This window comes from Oncorhynchus nerka, linkage group LG20 (assembly GCF_034236695.1).
Source record: "Oncorhynchus nerka isolate Pitt River linkage group LG20, Oner_Uvic_2.0, whole genome shotgun sequence".
In the NCBI taxonomy this organism is placed as follows: Eukaryota; Metazoa; Chordata; class Actinopteri; order Salmoniformes; family Salmonidae; genus Oncorhynchus; species Oncorhynchus nerka.
The window spans coordinates 81677939-81695755 of record NC_088415.1 but is presented as its reverse complement, the minus strand read 5'-3'; the positions used below and the strand labels follow the sequence as shown (position 1 = coordinate 81695755).

The 17817-nt window shown below is 42.5% G+C and overlaps 1 protein-coding gene across 1 annotated transcript in view; it reads left to right on the top strand.

Moving 5' to 3' along the window:
- The first annotated feature begins 393 nt into the window (after window positions 1-393).
- Window positions 394-17817, top strand: part of LOC115103234 (solute carrier family 25 member 36-A) — a 31559-nt gene continuing 14135 nt past the window's right edge. Inside the window, exons 1-3 of the mRNA XM_029624041.2 lie at window positions 394-802; window positions 9409-9573; window positions 14371-14448. Coding sequence (XP_029479901.1) covers window positions 762-802; window positions 9409-9573; window positions 14371-14448 — 284 coding nt within the window. The 5' untranslated portion in view covers window positions 394-761. The remainder of the gene's footprint in view (window positions 803-9408; window positions 9574-14370; window positions 14449-17817) is intronic.

Sequence of the window (17817 nt, the reverse complement as noted above, 5' to 3'; positions counted from 1 at the left end):
AATGGGAGAGTGGTCACTAATATCCAAAGGAAATACTCAATATTTCTCTGGAGTATTTATCAAATATGAGGTTAATCAAAGTCAATTTTGTAGGGTCCTTATGCATTCATGCAGTGTGCATGACATGTCCATACAGTAGGTTCATCAGCAAAGCATTTTGAATAGTCAGGTATGACCACCAGCCATATTGTCACAACAATACTGTTAAAAAAAGTTAATCAGTTATTTATTCCTATAAAGCCTAAACTGCACCCTGTTTATTGCCCTGTGGCTGATTGATCGCGGCGTGATCATGTGAAAGATGCGTGATCGGGCGGAGACAAAGTGACGTACTTACGCTAACTGGCCAATAGCCGGCTCTGTCTTGCAGCCTATTCTACAGTACATACTGTGACCTATCCTCCCTCATTGCAGCGATGAACAGAACAGATAAGAGATGCGAGCGAGGGTGACTGTAGCAAATACCGATGGATAGAACTGAGAATACACAGAACATGTTAATTTATAATTCCTCATGTTTTGTAGTTTAACGTACATAGGAATTAAAATAAAACCCGTCCGTTCAAAGAGGGGATTGTACGAAACAGAAGGGTTTGTGTGACGTTAGATGACTAGCTAACGTTGGGCAACGTTAATCAAATCAGTTTTACTGATTTTCTAACCGACGTCGCTGATATTACGAAGTGCGCATATCGTCATCCAACCCGGTCTTCCTCATTGACGCAGTCCGGAGAGTGTGCTGGTTCGGAGAATGCTAAAAAATGAGTCAAAGGGATACCCTGGTTCATTTGTTTGCCGGAGGGTGAGTTATTTGTTAGGAATAATGTTAGCTAGTTAACATGACCTGACTGTCTTTTATAGAGTCAAAATAAGTTTGCATGGAGAAAACAATACATTTTTCCAGACGCGCGTGCATGTAACATTAGCAGCTGTCACTACCTATGCCATCCTCAGCAGCTAGTTAGCAAATTAGCTCTGTCTTGCAGCATCAAAAAAGGCAACCACGGTTTAGCTAGGTAGCCAGGCGCTAGCCACTAGTTTATTACACATCGCATTATTAAATTCGACCGAAAACAGGTTGATATTAGTACACATCACACTCCACAGGGTTCGTGGTTTGCCTTAAGACAGATGAGTATGCTCGTGAATGAAGTCCACGACAGTGACGCACGAGCCATTGTTGTCCTCTGCCAGCCGTTGACCGAGTAGCTATATCGTCGAATATTATGATTACAGTTCTTGACACTTTGTGCTTTGGCATACTCCGACAAGCCTTATAAAACACACCATTGAAAGATGGAGAACACGTCTTGGCCTATGCAATGCATCCTCTGTATCAACCACTAACCTACAGCAATATCTACCTTATTTGCCTTCCGAGGTGTTCAATGGACTGGATGAAAAGGTCAGGGCAAAACACAGGTTTGGATTCAATATAGCTAGCTACGTCAATCAATCAATTGTGTTTATAAAGCCCTTCTTACATCAGCCGATGTCACAAAGTGCTATACATAAACCCAGCCTAAAACCCCAAACCGCAAGTAAGGCAGATGTAGAAGCACGGTGGCTAGGAAAAACTCCCTAGAAAGGCAGGAACCTAGGAAAAAACCTTTAGAGGAACCAGGCTCTGAGGGGTGGCCAGTTGTCTTCTGGTTGTGCCGGGTGGAGCTTATAACAGTACGTGGCCAAGATGTTCAAAAGTTCATAGATGACCAGCAGGGTCACAGTGGTTGTAGAGGGTGCAACAGGTCAACACCTGAAGAGTAAATGTCAGTTGGCTTAAGTTGCTTGCATGTCAGTGGAAATATTGTGTTTACACAGTTTACACAGGTCTCCCGGTGATATCGTCAAGTGTCAATGTACAGTAGCTAGCTTATTTTTCATTCTCATTGTAGGAAAAACACAAAAAGAACATCTGTTGCGACTTTGACCACACTACCGGAGTGTCTGTTTCCGTTCCTGTACATCATTGGCATCTTCTGGTCAATGTGATACTGAAGTCATGTTCTACCTTTGCTACATTGTAGACTTTCACATTCAATACATTATGTTGACAATGAGGACATTGGAAGGGTTGAAGGGCACCTGTCTGAAGACTAGATTGCTGAATTTACTTTTTTTTTTTTTATCAATGTCTGACTGCTCCAAGTAAATTGAGATTGTAGATTTAAATCAATAAGTTAAGTGTCATTGAAAAGCAACCTGTTGGTTATTGGAGCCATTCTCACAATTGGACAAGAATATGCCTACTTGTCATGGAAATTGAATTCTAGTATGGTTTTGGCTCAAGTCTTAGGATAGCCTAACACTAGATAGCCTGTTTTGTATGCCAGTCTTTTTTAATATATTGTTTTACCTCAGAGAAAGGCTAGATTTATTCCATTGCAGTGCCAGCATATTTTCTTCCTTTTATCTTTTCCCCTTTGTCTTGTTTTCCATCAGCCTCTGGGCAAACGTTAAAAATGTCAACAAGTAAGGCCCATCTTGTCGAACCTGATGTTTTATTTTTTATTAATTGAGTTCTGAAAACGCAATGTTAGGGGCACAAATTGAGTTACTTCAGCGAGAAACAAATAATGATCTCTAAATCCCCTTGATGTTCCTCACAACAGGTCTCAAGGCCTGTGTGTCTTGTTTCCTCTCACTGTCTGTTGGTTGTACACTCAGGCGCAGGCAGCAGCAGCAGCAACCTGGAACAGCCCCTGAATCTGGGCCGAAGGTCGCTCTTGCCTGTATTTGGTTCGGTCTTTTGAAAGGCAGCAGCGGTAAACGGCCTCAATCCCAATAACCCCCTTAGCCCTCCCCCTCGTTTTCAAGTGTCCCTTGGTGGGGGAGTGACTCTCAAATGGAGCTACTAGTGTTAGGGAGAGAAATAACCCTAGGTAATGAATGGGACATCACTATGTCACTCGTGCACAGAAGCCGCCAAAGGATTATTCTAGCGATGCACCGATGTGACATTTTTGCCCGATACCGATATTTACCAGTATATTTACAACTTTAGCGGCCTTTTAAGCATTCTAGTACAGTTAAATAGTTAACACACACATGGATGCAGTGGTCTAAGGCACTGCATCTCAGTGCAAGAGGCGTCACTACAGTCCCTGGATCGAATCCAGGCTGTATCACATCCGGCCTTGATTGGGAGTCCCATAGTGCGGCGCACAATTTGCCCAGCGTCGTCATTGTAGATAAAGGTTACACATACACTGACCAAATTGTTATTTTGTTGGTATTTACATATGTCCCCATTACCAGTAAAACATAATCAAAAACAATTTATTTCACTTACTTGCTGTGCTGTTTCGTTGTTTTTGTTCAGTTTCATTCTCAACCAGGATTTCTATGGAACGCCGTTTGGGTCTTTGCGTGTCAAAAAAGATACGTGTCAAATAACACGACATCTGTTTCAGTAGCTATAGTTAGCTAGCTAACTATATAGCTATGTGTCATCTGAAATAACCCTAATTTATAAGACATTTCTTATTTGATTAATGGTGGTCGGACCCATCTATGTGAAGCTAGCCACGATAAAGATTAGCTACAATAGTAGACTTTGCGGTTAGCCTTCAAAATAAAAGTATGGCATAATTATATGTATTTAATTTGCATTACTTTCAATTACATACTTTTATTTTGAAGGCAAACCGCAAATTCCACTATTGTGCCTAATCATTATTGTGGCTAGATTCACAACCCGGTGCGGTCGAGCCTTACTAGACAGATGAAGCTAGCTGGCTGCTTATAATGTTAGCTTTGGCCAACAGGATTACGTAGCTGACTAGCAATTTATTTAAGTTAAATTTCAATAGGCGAACAACAAGTGGCAACCTAGCTAATACTTACTCACAAGGATTCCTAAAATCATTGCTAAGAATAATGAAATTGACTGCAGTTTCTACTGGTCATTGTTTTCAGGCTGGTTGTATTGGTGCTAGCTAGGTACCAAACTAAAGCTAGCTACTCCAGAAGTTGCGGTCGAACAAATGATGCTTTATTAACAACGTGGTATTGTAAGCACATCGTTCGCGGCTGGTGTTTGCTTGTTTGCAGACTTTTTTTGTACAGCTTTGACAGTGCTACTGTATCTTTTTTGACACGCAAAGACTCCGTTACTGTGCAACTCCAGTATGGAAACATCTGAAAAATAGCGCACTTGGTAGTGTGTACCGGTGCTTGATCATCACCCACGACAGAGAATGGTTGATTGTCAAGGGCAATGAATTCTATTATCTTGGCTTTAATGTATTTTGCCTTTTGAGTTATCTTGCTGAAATGTTGTTACTCTTTCAAATGACTGCTCGATCCACATAGCAGACATTGTTGGCTAGTTTAGGAATGCTGTGTTGCATGTGTCAAGTTCCTTGCAGACAGGCCATGCGTAGCCAATGGGATTTTTATTTTTATCAGGACATTTTCTACCTGCGGGCTACAATGTTTTTATTTGTTGGCTTTATGTAGGCTATTTTTACATATTGGCAATAGAAGTTCCTTTTTAGATTTGTATAATAATTTTTGATATAATTTTGATTTACCACACGACATTGATTTTGAGCGATGGAAGACTTATTATAAATTAAACTGTTCCACAAAAATGTATGTATGAAAATCAGAACTGGCACACAGATCAGTAGAAATGGTACGATAACTTGACACTCCAAATGGGAAAAGGTTGGTGTAGCTTATTACTGTTAATTTCAGGTAGCAGAAGGAGAGTCGGGAACAATTTGATGTTTTATTTATTTATATACATTTTTTTTTAAATCTGTGAAATCCCTTCTGGTCACACCATACCCAAACTGTCCGCAGGCAAATTGATTTCATCCCCCTACACCAAACGCGATCATGACACCGCAGGTTAAAATATAAAAACAAACTCTCAATCATTTATATTAATTTGGGGACAGGTCGAAAAGCATTAAACATTAATGGGAATTTGGCTAGCTAGCTTGCAGTTGCTAGCTAATTTGTCCTGGGATATTGAGTTATTTTACCTGAAATGCACAAGGTCCTCTACTCCGACAATTAATCCACACACAAAACGGTCAACTGAATCGTTTCTTGTCATCTCTACTAGAGGTCGACCGATTAATCGGAATGGCCGATTAATTAGGGCCCATTTCAAGTTTTCATAACAATCGGAAATCTGTATTTTTGGGGGCCGATTTGCCGTTTTTTTTAAATAAAAATTTGTATTTTATTTTATTTATTATTATTATTATTATTTTTATACCTTTATTTAACTAGGCAAGTCAATTAAATACACATTCTAATTTTCAATGACTGCCTAGGAACGGTGGGTTAACTTCTTGCGGCGAGCCATCCCGGATCCGGGATCGTGAATACAGCCTCAAGCTCATTACCATAACGCAACGTTAACTATTCATGAAAATCGCAAATTAATATCAATATGCTAGCTCTCAAGCTTAGCCTTTTGTTAACAACACTGTCATCTCAGATTTTCAAAAATATTCTTCTCAACCATAGCAAAACTAGCATTTAGCGTTAGCATTTAGCGTTAGCATTTAGCGTTAGCATCAGCAGGCAACATTTTCACAAAAACCAGAAACATTCAAATAAATCATTTACCTTTGAAGAACTTCGGATGTTTTCAATGAGGAGACTCTCAGTTAGATGGCAAATGTTCAGTTTTTCCTGAAAGATTAATTGTGCAGGAGAAATCGGTCCGTTTTCTGCGTCATGTTTTGCCAGCAAAAACCCCCGAAAATTCAGTTTAAAAAACGCGGAACTTTTTCCAAAATAACTCCATAATATCGACTGAAACATGGCAAACGTTGTTTAGAATCAATCCTCAAGGTGTTTTTCTACGTATCTCTTCAAAGATATATCGTTCGTGGAAGTGTGCTTTCCCCTCTGTATCCCATGGGAAAATGCTTGCAGCTGAAAATTACGCACCAATTTAGACAAAGGACACCGGGCGGACCCCTGGCAATTGTAGTCTCTTATGGCCAATCTTCCAATGATATGCCTACAAATACGTCACAATGCTGCAGACACCTTGGACGAACGGCAGAGAGCATAGGCTCCTTCATGGCACATTCACAGCCATATAAGGAGACGATGGAAAAAGAGAGCCTCAAAAATTCTGCTCATTTCCTGTTTGAGGTTTCGTCTTGGTTTCGCCTGTAGCATGAGTTCTGTGGCACTCACAGAACATCTTTGCAGTTTTGAAAACGTCAGTGTTTTCTTTCCAAAGCTGCCAATTATATGCATAGTCGAGCATCTTTTCGTGACAAAATATTGCACTTAAAACGGGAACGTTTTTTTATCCAATAATGAAATAGCGCCCCCATAGCTTTAACTGGTTAACTGCCTCGTTCAGGGGCAGAACGACAGATTTTCACCTTGTCAGCTCGGGTGATCCAATCTTGCACCCTTACAGTTAACCTGTCCAACGCAATAACGACCTGCCTCTCTCTCGTTGCACTCCACAAGGAGACTGACTGCCTGTTACGCGAATGCAGTAAGCCAAGGTAAGTTGCTAGCTAGCATGAGTAACGCTCCTTCGATGGTGGCTTGTCGTTGTGTTGCTGGTTCGAGCCCAGGGAGGAGCGAGGAGAGGGACGGAAGCTATACTGTTACACTGGCAATGCTAAAGTGCCTATAAGAACATCCAATAGTCAAAGGTTAATGAAATACAAATGGTATAAAGGGAAATAGTCCTATAATTCCTATAATAACTACAACCTAAAACTTCTTACCTGGGAATATTGAAGACATGTTAAAAGGAACCACCAGCTTTCATATGTTCTCATGTTCTGAGCAAGGAACTGAAACGTTAGCTTTCTTACATAGCACATATTGCACTTTTACTTTCTTCTCCAACACTTTGTTTTTGCATTATTTAAACCAAATTGAACGTGTTTCATTATTTACTTGAGGCTAAATTGATTTTATTGATGTATTAAATTAAAATAAGTGTTCATTCAGTATCGTTGTAATTGTCATTATTACAAATACATTTTTTTTTAAATCGGCCATTTAATCGGTATCGGTATTTTTGGTCCTCCAATAATCAGTATCGGCGTTGAAAAATCATAATCGGTCGACCTCTAATCTCTACTCCTTCCAGGATTTTTCTTCTTTGGACATTTTTTGGCGATTGGCATCTAACTTTCAAAGTTACCACGATGACCGACTGAACTCAGTTCATCTTTCAATCACCCACGTGGGTATAACACATGAGATGGCACATGGGTATCTGCTTCTATAAACCAATGAGGAGATGGGCGAGGCAGTACTTGCACCGCGTTCAGTGTCAGAGAACTGACTTCTATTTTAGCGTAACGCAGACACTAGTTGGTGCACGTGAGTGAAATAACTGAATAACATGTATGTTTAAATGTATTTTGCGACGTGAGCGGTGTGGTCAGCATGTTAGGCTATACTGATCTCTGGAGCTCTCTTTAGTAATTTGTCTTCAATTTTAATCGCAGTGCTTAAAGCAACAGACAAGCTCAGTAGCCTACATTTAGTTGATTTTATTCAGTGTTTCTATATATGGAAAAATACACGTTTTAAAATGTTGACCAATCGATTAGACAGTAAAAAAATTCTATGCGTTGTTTTTGACCCTGTTTCACACGGGATATTTTGGCACAATGTTTCTGGGGATAGCGCCAAAAAGGCAGTGCTAACTCTGCTGCAGGGCCAGGTATCCCTGGGCTAAGGTTGATGCTAACTCACATTAGAATGTGCAAGTACGAACACTCTCTTCGCCCCGGGCTAAGGAGCAGTGTGATTGCGCCCAAAGAGTATGCGTTCTACACAGCCCATGTTGAGGTTCATTGACAAATATTATTTGAAAGCGGAGGTGGGAAAACCTGTAGCCTAGCAACCACAGACGCCAGCCTACACCAACAGACATAATATGCCAAGGCGTTCATTACAGGCAGAAGGGCCACCACCTTAGTTTACACTGTCAGAGACGAGTAAATCCAGTTCAAAGTCTCCCCAGGTTACCACTGTTTGTCTGTATTTACAGTTGCACGTTTTATGTTCACCTCCAGTTGCGTAGTCTGTATTCTTTATCTGGCCCAGATCCAGCTGCTGCTAGCAGGGAACTCAATGAAAATCAATCTAGTTTCCAGAAATATCAGGTCTAGATGTGGGTGGGTCTTTCCCTACTTCTCAACAGCGTTGTTGGACCTTTCCTCAATGACGTCAACGGTGAATGATCCACCATTAAAACTTAAGAGGTGTTATGGCCAGTTTAGTATAAAAAAAGCATCAGAAAGTGTAAATACATCATCCCCCTTGGCGTTTTTGGTGTTCGCTTTGTATAAAAAATTATTTGTTAAATGTGATTGATGGCTTTGAAATAAATGCACTGTTCATAATAGCTATTCAAAATACATTTGTTTGTGACAACTCTGACAAATCATTTATTTTTTGTTCCCGTTTATCAAAAGCACTGCTGTGGGAGCTTATTTAGGCTAATGCCAAGTGTGCAATTCAAGGATATGAATAAACACTTCGACAATAAAATAAATGTTAGGTGATAAGTTTAATTTACACAGGTAACGTTTACTGCCACATTAATTGACCGTAGCCTAGTATAGGCCAATATTATTGGCTGTTTGGTTTGCAAGGAGTGATTTTCCGGCGGCACACTTAGGAAAAAACTAAGGCTTTGGTCAGGTGGACGGCAGAAACTTCCAAATTGATTATTCTCTTTACCATACCATGTTTTTATTTTGGCTATTCACAAACAACACACAACTTTCCGAGAACTCTGTTACTGGCCTCCTAGATTATTTGTACTCTTGCATTATGATAATAACAGGCTACCTACCTACGACATGTTTATTGAAATAGGCTATGGGAATGGGTAGGTCATTTGGTATGTCGCCCAGCTGTGCGCTGCCCGACTTCAGCGGTGCCAGTCAAGTTCACATAGGCTAAACTATCGTCTGTCAAATAACGATGACGGTCAAACATGGTTGATTTCCAATTGTACCATTATCACCCAGTTTCATTTAGTTTTATATATATATATATATATACTCTATTACACACAAGTAATTAAGACCAAAAAAACAAGATTCAGTGTTGCGGTAAAGAGTGAAATGACAAAATACAAATTAATAATTTAACTTAAAATATATTTGCTTTCAGTGTCTTACTCAGGCCATTTCATCAGGTGAGCAATGTAAAAATAATATTACATAGATTTAGTTTATTTTTGGGACTTTGAAAACTGTTGCATAATATCTGGTCAATAAACAATTATGAAATGGATGAATACAGATCCTAATCTTAGTGATCCGAGAGCAATTATGGGGTTTCTTGTTTTTGTAAAAATAATAATAAACAGTCTTGTGTACTCTGGCTATTCTGACCTGCTTGTCTTCCTCCCATCTTCTTTCTTTCTCTCAACCCATCTAGGTGTGGGGGAACAGTGGGTGCTATTCTGACTTGTCCACTGGAAGTGGTAAAGACCAGACTACAGTCCTCTCATGTCACCTTCTACATCTCTGAGGTGCAGCTCAGCACCGTCAACGGGGCCAGTGTGGCCCGCATGGCCCCCCCGGGACCCCTCCACTGCCTCAAGTAAGTTCACCAACACACAGGGGTCACAGAGAATAGCCTACACATTCCATTGTTTGGACAGGGTTTGTTGGGTCACCGTTTCAGGAAGAGTAGAAGTTTCTCGCCACGTTTCACTCAAGGCCACCTCCAGTATCTCACATGTCCTTTTGACACTTAACACCCAATGATTCAAAGATGAGTTTCTGTAGAAGAGTGTTGTCAGACAAACATCTTGACTTTTCCTTTTTAATGGTCATGAAGCGGTCGTCTTTTTATTGTCCTCTAAGCTTAAAGTTTACTCTTCCGCGCCCCCCCCCCCCATAATAGACTACGGTCTGGGAATCTTGCTTTGCTTTTCAGCATTTTGATTGCATCAATATGGTTCTCCCACATATTGAACCACATAGTGGGGTTCTATAATCTCAGATTGGGGATGTAGTTTAGCAGTCATCATTGCTAAGGCTGAAATATCCCTTATCATATTGGATAAGTACAAGTTGTTCTATAGCATACTTAAATCTGCATCACTCACTTGTAAAAATAGAATGAGAACAGGGCTTACTGTGGTTCTGTTTTGGTTTGCTGTGGAACGACCCACGTAAGTATCGTAGAGGGCAACTTTCTCCTTTGCCTTAGTTTTTAAAAACATTTAGTCTATACCACTGCACTGTGACTATTCCAACTCCTTCCTATCCTCCATATTGCTAAGGGAAAACATTAACCCCTTAATCTTCTCCTTTCGTATTGCTCTGTAAAAGCCCTCTGCTGATCGGACTAGAATAGAGGCTGAAATACATAGAGGACAAGGAAATAGACACGTTCTTTGCAGCTGTTATTGTAATGTGGACAGTGGCACAGTGAATGAATGTCCCTCATACCAACAGCTGTTTAGATGCCCTCACCTTAAACATTTTCCACACCACGGGGCCAGAAGGCACAGCCAGTTTCATAACTGGCGTAGTAAAGGGAGCAAAAAGCTAGGGCTGGCACGGTAATCTGGTAACCAACGATTATGGACATTTAAAATACCTGTTTTAATACAAAACAATATATATTTTCAAGTCTACAAACTACCCAACAGCAGTAAAGTAAAAGTAAGCCTGGTTCACATCTAATAGCCATTGTTTATTTTTTGAATAAGGCAAGAGGAGAGACATGAATATCCAGTTTTAGAATTTTGTGTGTGGAATGAGAAGCTGACTGAAGACGGCCAGACATGCGGTTGACTCCATTTCCGCGGTAACATGGACTCTTTATGACGTGATGAAATTGGTGCTTCTTGTTTTAGCAAGGTGGTGTGGCAAATGTGTGTGTGCATTGTAGGTTGAGTATTTTTTTTAAATAATTAGGCTGCAAAGTAACAATGTGGCAAAAGTGAAGGGTGGAATACTTTCTGAATGCAATGTATCATGAAATACATGCACCCAATGGCTTACCAAGAACAGGGCCCAATCTGACAGAAATATCTTCAAGCCATCCCCTCTACTAGCTGTCAGCTTAGCTAAACAGTAAACACAGGACACCCCCCCCCCCCCCCCTGCAGCACATACAGTCTGGAGCGAAGGAGAGGAGAAAATATGCATATTTTTGGGCTATTTGACTGATGACCATGGTCATCGTTATATGACAAATAACCGTCATCCAAAGTTCCTTGACTCACAGCCCTACAGTTTGAGGGGTAATACCAAATACATTGGGCCATAGACCTTGTAGTTGTATGGGCATATAATTTTCTTCACAAGGTCTGTTCAACAAATCTTGACCATCCAACCAAACATACTCTTTTTAGACATAATTAGGTGTTTCAAATTTTCAGTTAATATATTAACCTTGGAATTCAACTAGTTATGTACAGTTGAAGTCGGAAGTTTACATGCATTTAAACTCACAATTTAAATTCCTGACATTTAATCCTAGTAACAATTCCCTGTCTTAGGTCAGTTAGAATCACCACTTTATTTGAAGAATGTGAAATGTCAGAATAATAGTAGAGAATGATTTATTTCAACTTTTATTTCTTTCATCACATTCCCAGTGGGTCAGAAGTTTACATACACTCAACTAGTATTTCGTAGCATTGCCTTGTTTAAATTGTTTAACTTGGGTCAAATGTTTCAGGTAGCCTTCCACAAGCTTCCCACAATAAGTTGGGTGAATTTTGGCCCATTCCTCCTGACAGAGCTGGTGTAACGGAGTCAGGTTTGTAGGCCTCCTTGCTTCACACACTTTTTCTATGGGATTGAGGTCAGGGCTTTGATGGTCACTCCAATGCCTTGACTTTGTTGTCCTTAAACCATTTTGCCGCGATGTCGGAAGTATGCTTGGGGTCATTGTCCATTTGGAAGACCCATTTGCAACCAAGCTTTAACTTCCTGACTGATGTCTTGATGTTGCTTCTTCAATATATCCACATAATTTTACTTCCTCATGATTCCATCTGTTTGTGAAGTGCACCAGTCCCTCCTACAGCAAAGCACCCCCACAACATGATGCTGCCACCCCCGTGCTTCACGGTTGGGATGATGTTCTTCGACTTGCAAGCCTCCCCTTTTTCCTCCAAACATAATGATGGTGTGCATACACTTGTGTGTAAAAGGTAGTTGTTGTGAAATTGTTAGGTTAGATTACGCGTTGGTTATTACTGCATTGTCGGAACTAGAAGCACAAGCATTTCGCTACACTCGCATTAACATCTGCTAACCATGTGTACGTGACAAATAAGATTTGATTTGGTCATTATGGCCAAACAGTTCTTTTTGTGTTATCAGACCAGACAACATTTCTCCAAAAAGTATGATCTTTGTCCCCATGTGCAGTTGCAAACCGTAGTCTGGCTTTTTTTATTGCGGTTTTGAAGCAGTGGCTTCTTCCTTGCTGAGCGGCCATTCAGGTTATGTCGATATAGGATCATTTTACTGTGGATATAGATACTTTTGTACCTGTTTCCTCCAGCATCTTCACAAGGTCCTTTGCTGTTGTTCTGGGATTGATTTGCACCTTTCACACCATAGTACGTTCATCTCTAGGAGACAGAATGTGTCTCCTTCCTGAGAGGTATGACGGCTGCGTGGTCCCATGGTGTTTATACTTGCGTATTGTTTGTACAGATGAACGTTGTACCTTCAGGCATTTGGAAATTGCTCCCAAGGATAAACCTCCACATTTTTTTGTTGTTGAGGTCTTGGCTGATTTCTTTTGATTTTCCAATGATGTCAAGCAAAGAGGCACTGAGTTTGAAGGTATGCCTTGAAATACATCCACAGGTACACCTTCGATTGACTCAAATGCCTATCAGAAGCTTCTAAAGCCATGACATAATTTTCTGGAATTAGCTGAAGCTGTTTAAAGGCACAGTCAATTTAGTGTATGTAAACTTCTGACCCACTGGAATTGTGATACATTGAAATAATCGGTCTTAACAATTGTTGGAAAAAGTAGAAAGTAGGTGTCCTAACCGACTTGCCAAAACTATAGTTTGTTAACAGGAAATTTGTGGAGTCATTTGAAGAAAAAAAACAGTTTTAATGACTCAAACCTAAGTGTATGTAAACTTCTGACTTCAAATGTATCATTAATTGCCTCATCACCATAAACGCCAGTTCATTGATTAGGTACAAAGATTTTCCTTCTAGTGAAATATCGATGAAGATTTTTTTATTAAGATGGCTAAAGTCAGGTTTTGGCTGAAGGCTTCGTTCTGTTGGATCACCGCTCTGCTGCAGTGTTCTTGGGCCTGCCCCCCCCCCCCCTCCCCCCCCCTTTTCTCCATCAGTCAATCACCGTGCTTTTGCCCTGGAAGCACTAACTGAAACCCAACACCACCACTAAGCAGCACAGGGAGAGGAAAACAACTTGCAGAAGTGGGTCACCACCGACTGCAGCGTAGGCCAAATCGCATTTAGAACAGAGTAGCTCTGTATGAGCAGTCCTGACTGCGTAGTAGACTGAATTCGCAGATGAATTTAGAGGCCTTAATCCTTGAATTGAAGCTTAGCTCTGTCACTGCTTTGAATATCTCCATGAATGAAGTTAATGGTGGAATAACCTTGGGTGACACTAAACAACATGAACCCCATCAGCCATTACCATGTTACGTAGAGCAGCTCATTGCATTGCTGACCTTTTTATAATTCACATTTACATGTTAGTCATTTAGCAGATGCTCTTATCCAGAGTGACTTACAGCAGCAATTAGGGTTAAGTGCCTTGCTCAAAGACACAACAGATTTTCACCTAGTGTAGTCAGGGATTTGAACCAGAGACTGTTCGGTTTCTGGCCCAATGTTCTTAATCGCTAGGCTACCAGCCGTCCTAATAACGTCTTGTCTCCATTCGAGGCCTGCTGTCTTACCTGGGGCTAACTGGTCGGGAGGCCACCTAACCCTAGCTGACTGAGCCAGATCGTTGTATGTGAATAGACACCGGCTGGAAAAGCGGTTTTAACCAAACAGCATTCAGGATTAAAACAACACACTGTATTAAAAAAAAGGTCACATACACAAATGCTGAAATCCATCATCTAATGTAATGCATCATCAGCTAGCTATGTTGATCTGTTTTGACACTTTTGGTTCCTTTCATCCATCTTGCAAAAACACACAGTATCAGGAAATGTACCATAAATGCATCTGTTTATTACTGTATTAGTCGCCAATGGACAAATTTAGGCAATGGCCGATGTGCTATGGTCATGGCAGACTGATTATCCACGTTGGCACTAGCCCACTATCTTGATAAACATCTTTTCTCATGTTTCAGCATATCAGTAATCAACACTATGCTAGCTATTCATACACCTCTTCCTCTCTCCCTCAACAGGTTGATACTGGAGAAGGAGGGACCGCGCTCGCTGTTCAGAGGCCTTGGGCCCAACCTGGTGGGTGTGGCTCCTTCCAGGTATGACCTCCCAACCTGTGCAGTAATTTGTCCTGTTGTGGCTTCTGTTAGCCTACACAGAAAGACAAGAAAATGCTATTTTATGGAGTTTTTTTTCTGGCTTCAGATGTAAAGGGGTGTGGCTAGGAAACCTAGATGTATTTTGTATTTGGTTTTCCATTATTTGACCTTGATGATAGCAATTCCTTTTTGTAACCACATCGGAGGACGACACAATTCCCACAATTTTACATAATCTTCTTCCAGGTAACCCCCCCCACACCCAAATGAATTTCTGCAGTTTAATTGCCAGTAAAATTCCACTCCCTCCCTGTCTTAATCTTCCATCTCCACAGGGGCATTATTCACACTCACCCAGACTGAAATGACTGTTCTTAGTGTTAGCCCTATTACGCAACAGTAGCCTCCTGGTCCAGTCTGTTAATCACAGTCACTGTGGGCAGAGTATTGGCTGTCCACTGGGTCATGGCTAAAAGGGATACAGCTTTTGTCAAATTAATGACAGATTTGACTTTGCGTAGCAGGTTATTCAAATGAGGTTGTTAGGAGAAGGGTTGGGGTTAGCTGAAATGCAAAAAATGCGCTTTGTCAATTTTCTTTGAGTATCTGAATTTCTCTTTCCTTCTCTGTATGTAGATCATCTCTCTCGTTCTGCTAGTCTGGTCCTCTGTGGGGCGTTAAAATGCCCTTGACGGTCTTCCCTGTTTCCGTCTGTGTGTGTGTGACAGGGATTTCCGTTAGGAAAATGTGAAGCCGAACAACATGCCCAGAAAGATTTAAATATACCAGCCATTTGAGAAATGTACCGGAGCTGTCTGCGTTGCGTGCATAACCCATTAGGGCATCCACCCACGGTGCTCAGAATAACAGACATCACATTTACACTGGTAATACATCTGAACAGAACATGCAACTACTGTGATGAAGCAGACAATAAAACTTCATTTTCAAACTTTTGCCAAAAATGCCATTCTAAACAGCGCACTTGAAAAAACACGATTCAAACTGTGCACCTGCAGAGGTTCCATGACTTAGAAAGAGGGGGAATCTAAAGATCCAACAACTAGGATGGGTTGTTAGTGACGAGGGTTGTGCCTTCGGCTTCTGGACAATGAAATAATGTTGATATGAAAACCAACAGAACAGGAGAGAAATGGCATAGTGGTGGGTCCAATAGGGAAGTAAATGGAAATGCATTTGCCAAAATGATATAATTACTCCTGTCTATACAGAAATAGAATAATTCAAAATACTTCACCAGAAAGAATGACTTCGACACAGAGGAATCGAGGATCATTCGTTCCTTAATATTTTGTTGTTGTGGGTGGGATGGGGACAGGGGAAAACGAGGAGGGTGGGAAGAGGCGTGGAGAGGGAGGAAAACGATGTCGGGGAGAGGTAGGGAGGGTTGGGAGAGGGGATAACGAGGAGGGCGGGGGAAAGCGGGGAGAGGGGGGAAACGAGGAGGGTGGGAAGAGGCGTGGAGAGGGAGGAAAATGAGGTCGGGGAGAGGTAGGGAGGGTTGGGAGAGGGGATAACGAGGAGGGGGGGAAACGAGGGGCGGGGGAGAGGTAGGGATGGAGAGGTGGGAGGAAAGCGAGGAGGACGAGGGGAGGGAGGAGGACGACGACGAGGGGAAGGCGGGGAGAGGGAGGAACACGAGGAGGGATGGGAGAGGTAGGGAGGAAAACGAGGAGGGAGAGGAGGACGAGGAGAGTTAAGGAGAGGGGTGATAACGAGGAGGGTGGGGGAGGGAAACGAGGAGGGAGGAGAACCGGTGGGGAGAGGGGGAAAGCGAGGAGGGAGGGGGAAAGCGAGGAGGGAGGGGGAAAGCGAGGAGGGCGTGGAGAGGTAGGGAGGAAAGCGAGGAGGACGAGGGGAGGGAGGAAAGCGAGGAGGACGAGGGGAGGGAGGAAAGCGAGGAGGACGAGGGGAGGGAGGAAAGCGAGGAGGACGAGGGGAGGGAGGAAAGCGAGGGAGGACGAGGGGAGGGAGGAAAGCGAGGAGGACGAGGGGAGGGAGGAAAGCGAGGAGGACGAGGGGAGGGAGGAAATCGAGGAGGACGAGGGGAGGGAGGAAATCGAGGAGGACGAGGGGAGGGAGGAAATCGAGGAGGACGAGGGGAGGGAGGAAAGCGAGGAGGACGAGGGGAGGGAGGAAAGCGAGGAGGACGAGGGGAGGGAGGAAAGCGAGGAGGACGAGGGGAGGGAGGAAAGCGGAGAGGTAGGGATGGAGAGGTAGGGAGGAAAGCGGAGAGGTAGGGATGGAGAGGTAGGGAGGAAAGCGGAGAGGTAGGGATGGAGAGGTGGGAGAGCGAGGTGGGAGGACAGTGAAGTGGAGCGGTAGCTGAGGACAGGGAGGACAGGGAGAGCGGGGTTCTGGAGAGTGGGGGGGGGAGAGGTGTCGGAGAAACCGGGAAGGAGCGAGGTAGAACGGCAGGGGGGGGGTAAGGAGACAGACTAACCTAAGCGCACACTGCCATAAAAATTACTGCAGTGGAAAGGGGGAGAATAATGAATCATCCTTCATTACTCCTACAGGGTTCTGTTCCTCAATACTCTCCTCAATGTTGCACTGGAACAGAGCAAAAACACCAATGCCATTTCCTCAATAAGCCCTGCCAGCGACTAGACGCTCACCAGGCTTTACCAACATTAACACAGCAAGGAACCTTATCCAACCAGACAGTGACGTGACTGTAACACTGCTGCGTGCCATGGCTGTGGAAAGGTCCTGGCTGATTGGTCTCCCCCTTGGCCTTTGCAGCCTGCTGCCCAGCAGAGCATATTGTTTGCCATTAGAGCATGGTTGGCTGGGCAGTCAGCTGTTCATCTACAGCACACTCCACATCACAAGCTTTAGATGAGTCCGCGTCACCACTACTAAGATCGGCCATCACTTAACAAACACGCATGAATATGCACCCAGTCTCTCACATGCACAGTGTACATAATCTCACTCTCACAAACATACACTTGCACACTAAGGGCAGGGTGAGCGAGCCAAGCGCTGGCGGGTCGTTGGGTTTTAATCCCCACAGCGGATATGTTTACTTGCGTTAATCCTCTGGAATATGAGTTTAGTAGAGGAAGCGTTGGAGTTGCATGGGAGATGAATCTCCAGCTAAAGCAGGACATGTGATTTTGGTGCCTGGTTGTGGATGAATTGTACTTTTTAATAATAAAATGTATAATTTTTGTGTATATCGTTGACAAAAATAACAATTCAATCTGTTTTTGTCTTACTTTGTAACACAACATGTGAAGAAATCCAAAGGGTTGTGGACTTTCTATAGGTGCTGTAGATGTTTATTTTTATATAGGTTGGTAACACACAAACGATCCAAATGAATGCAACAGGAGTTCCAGG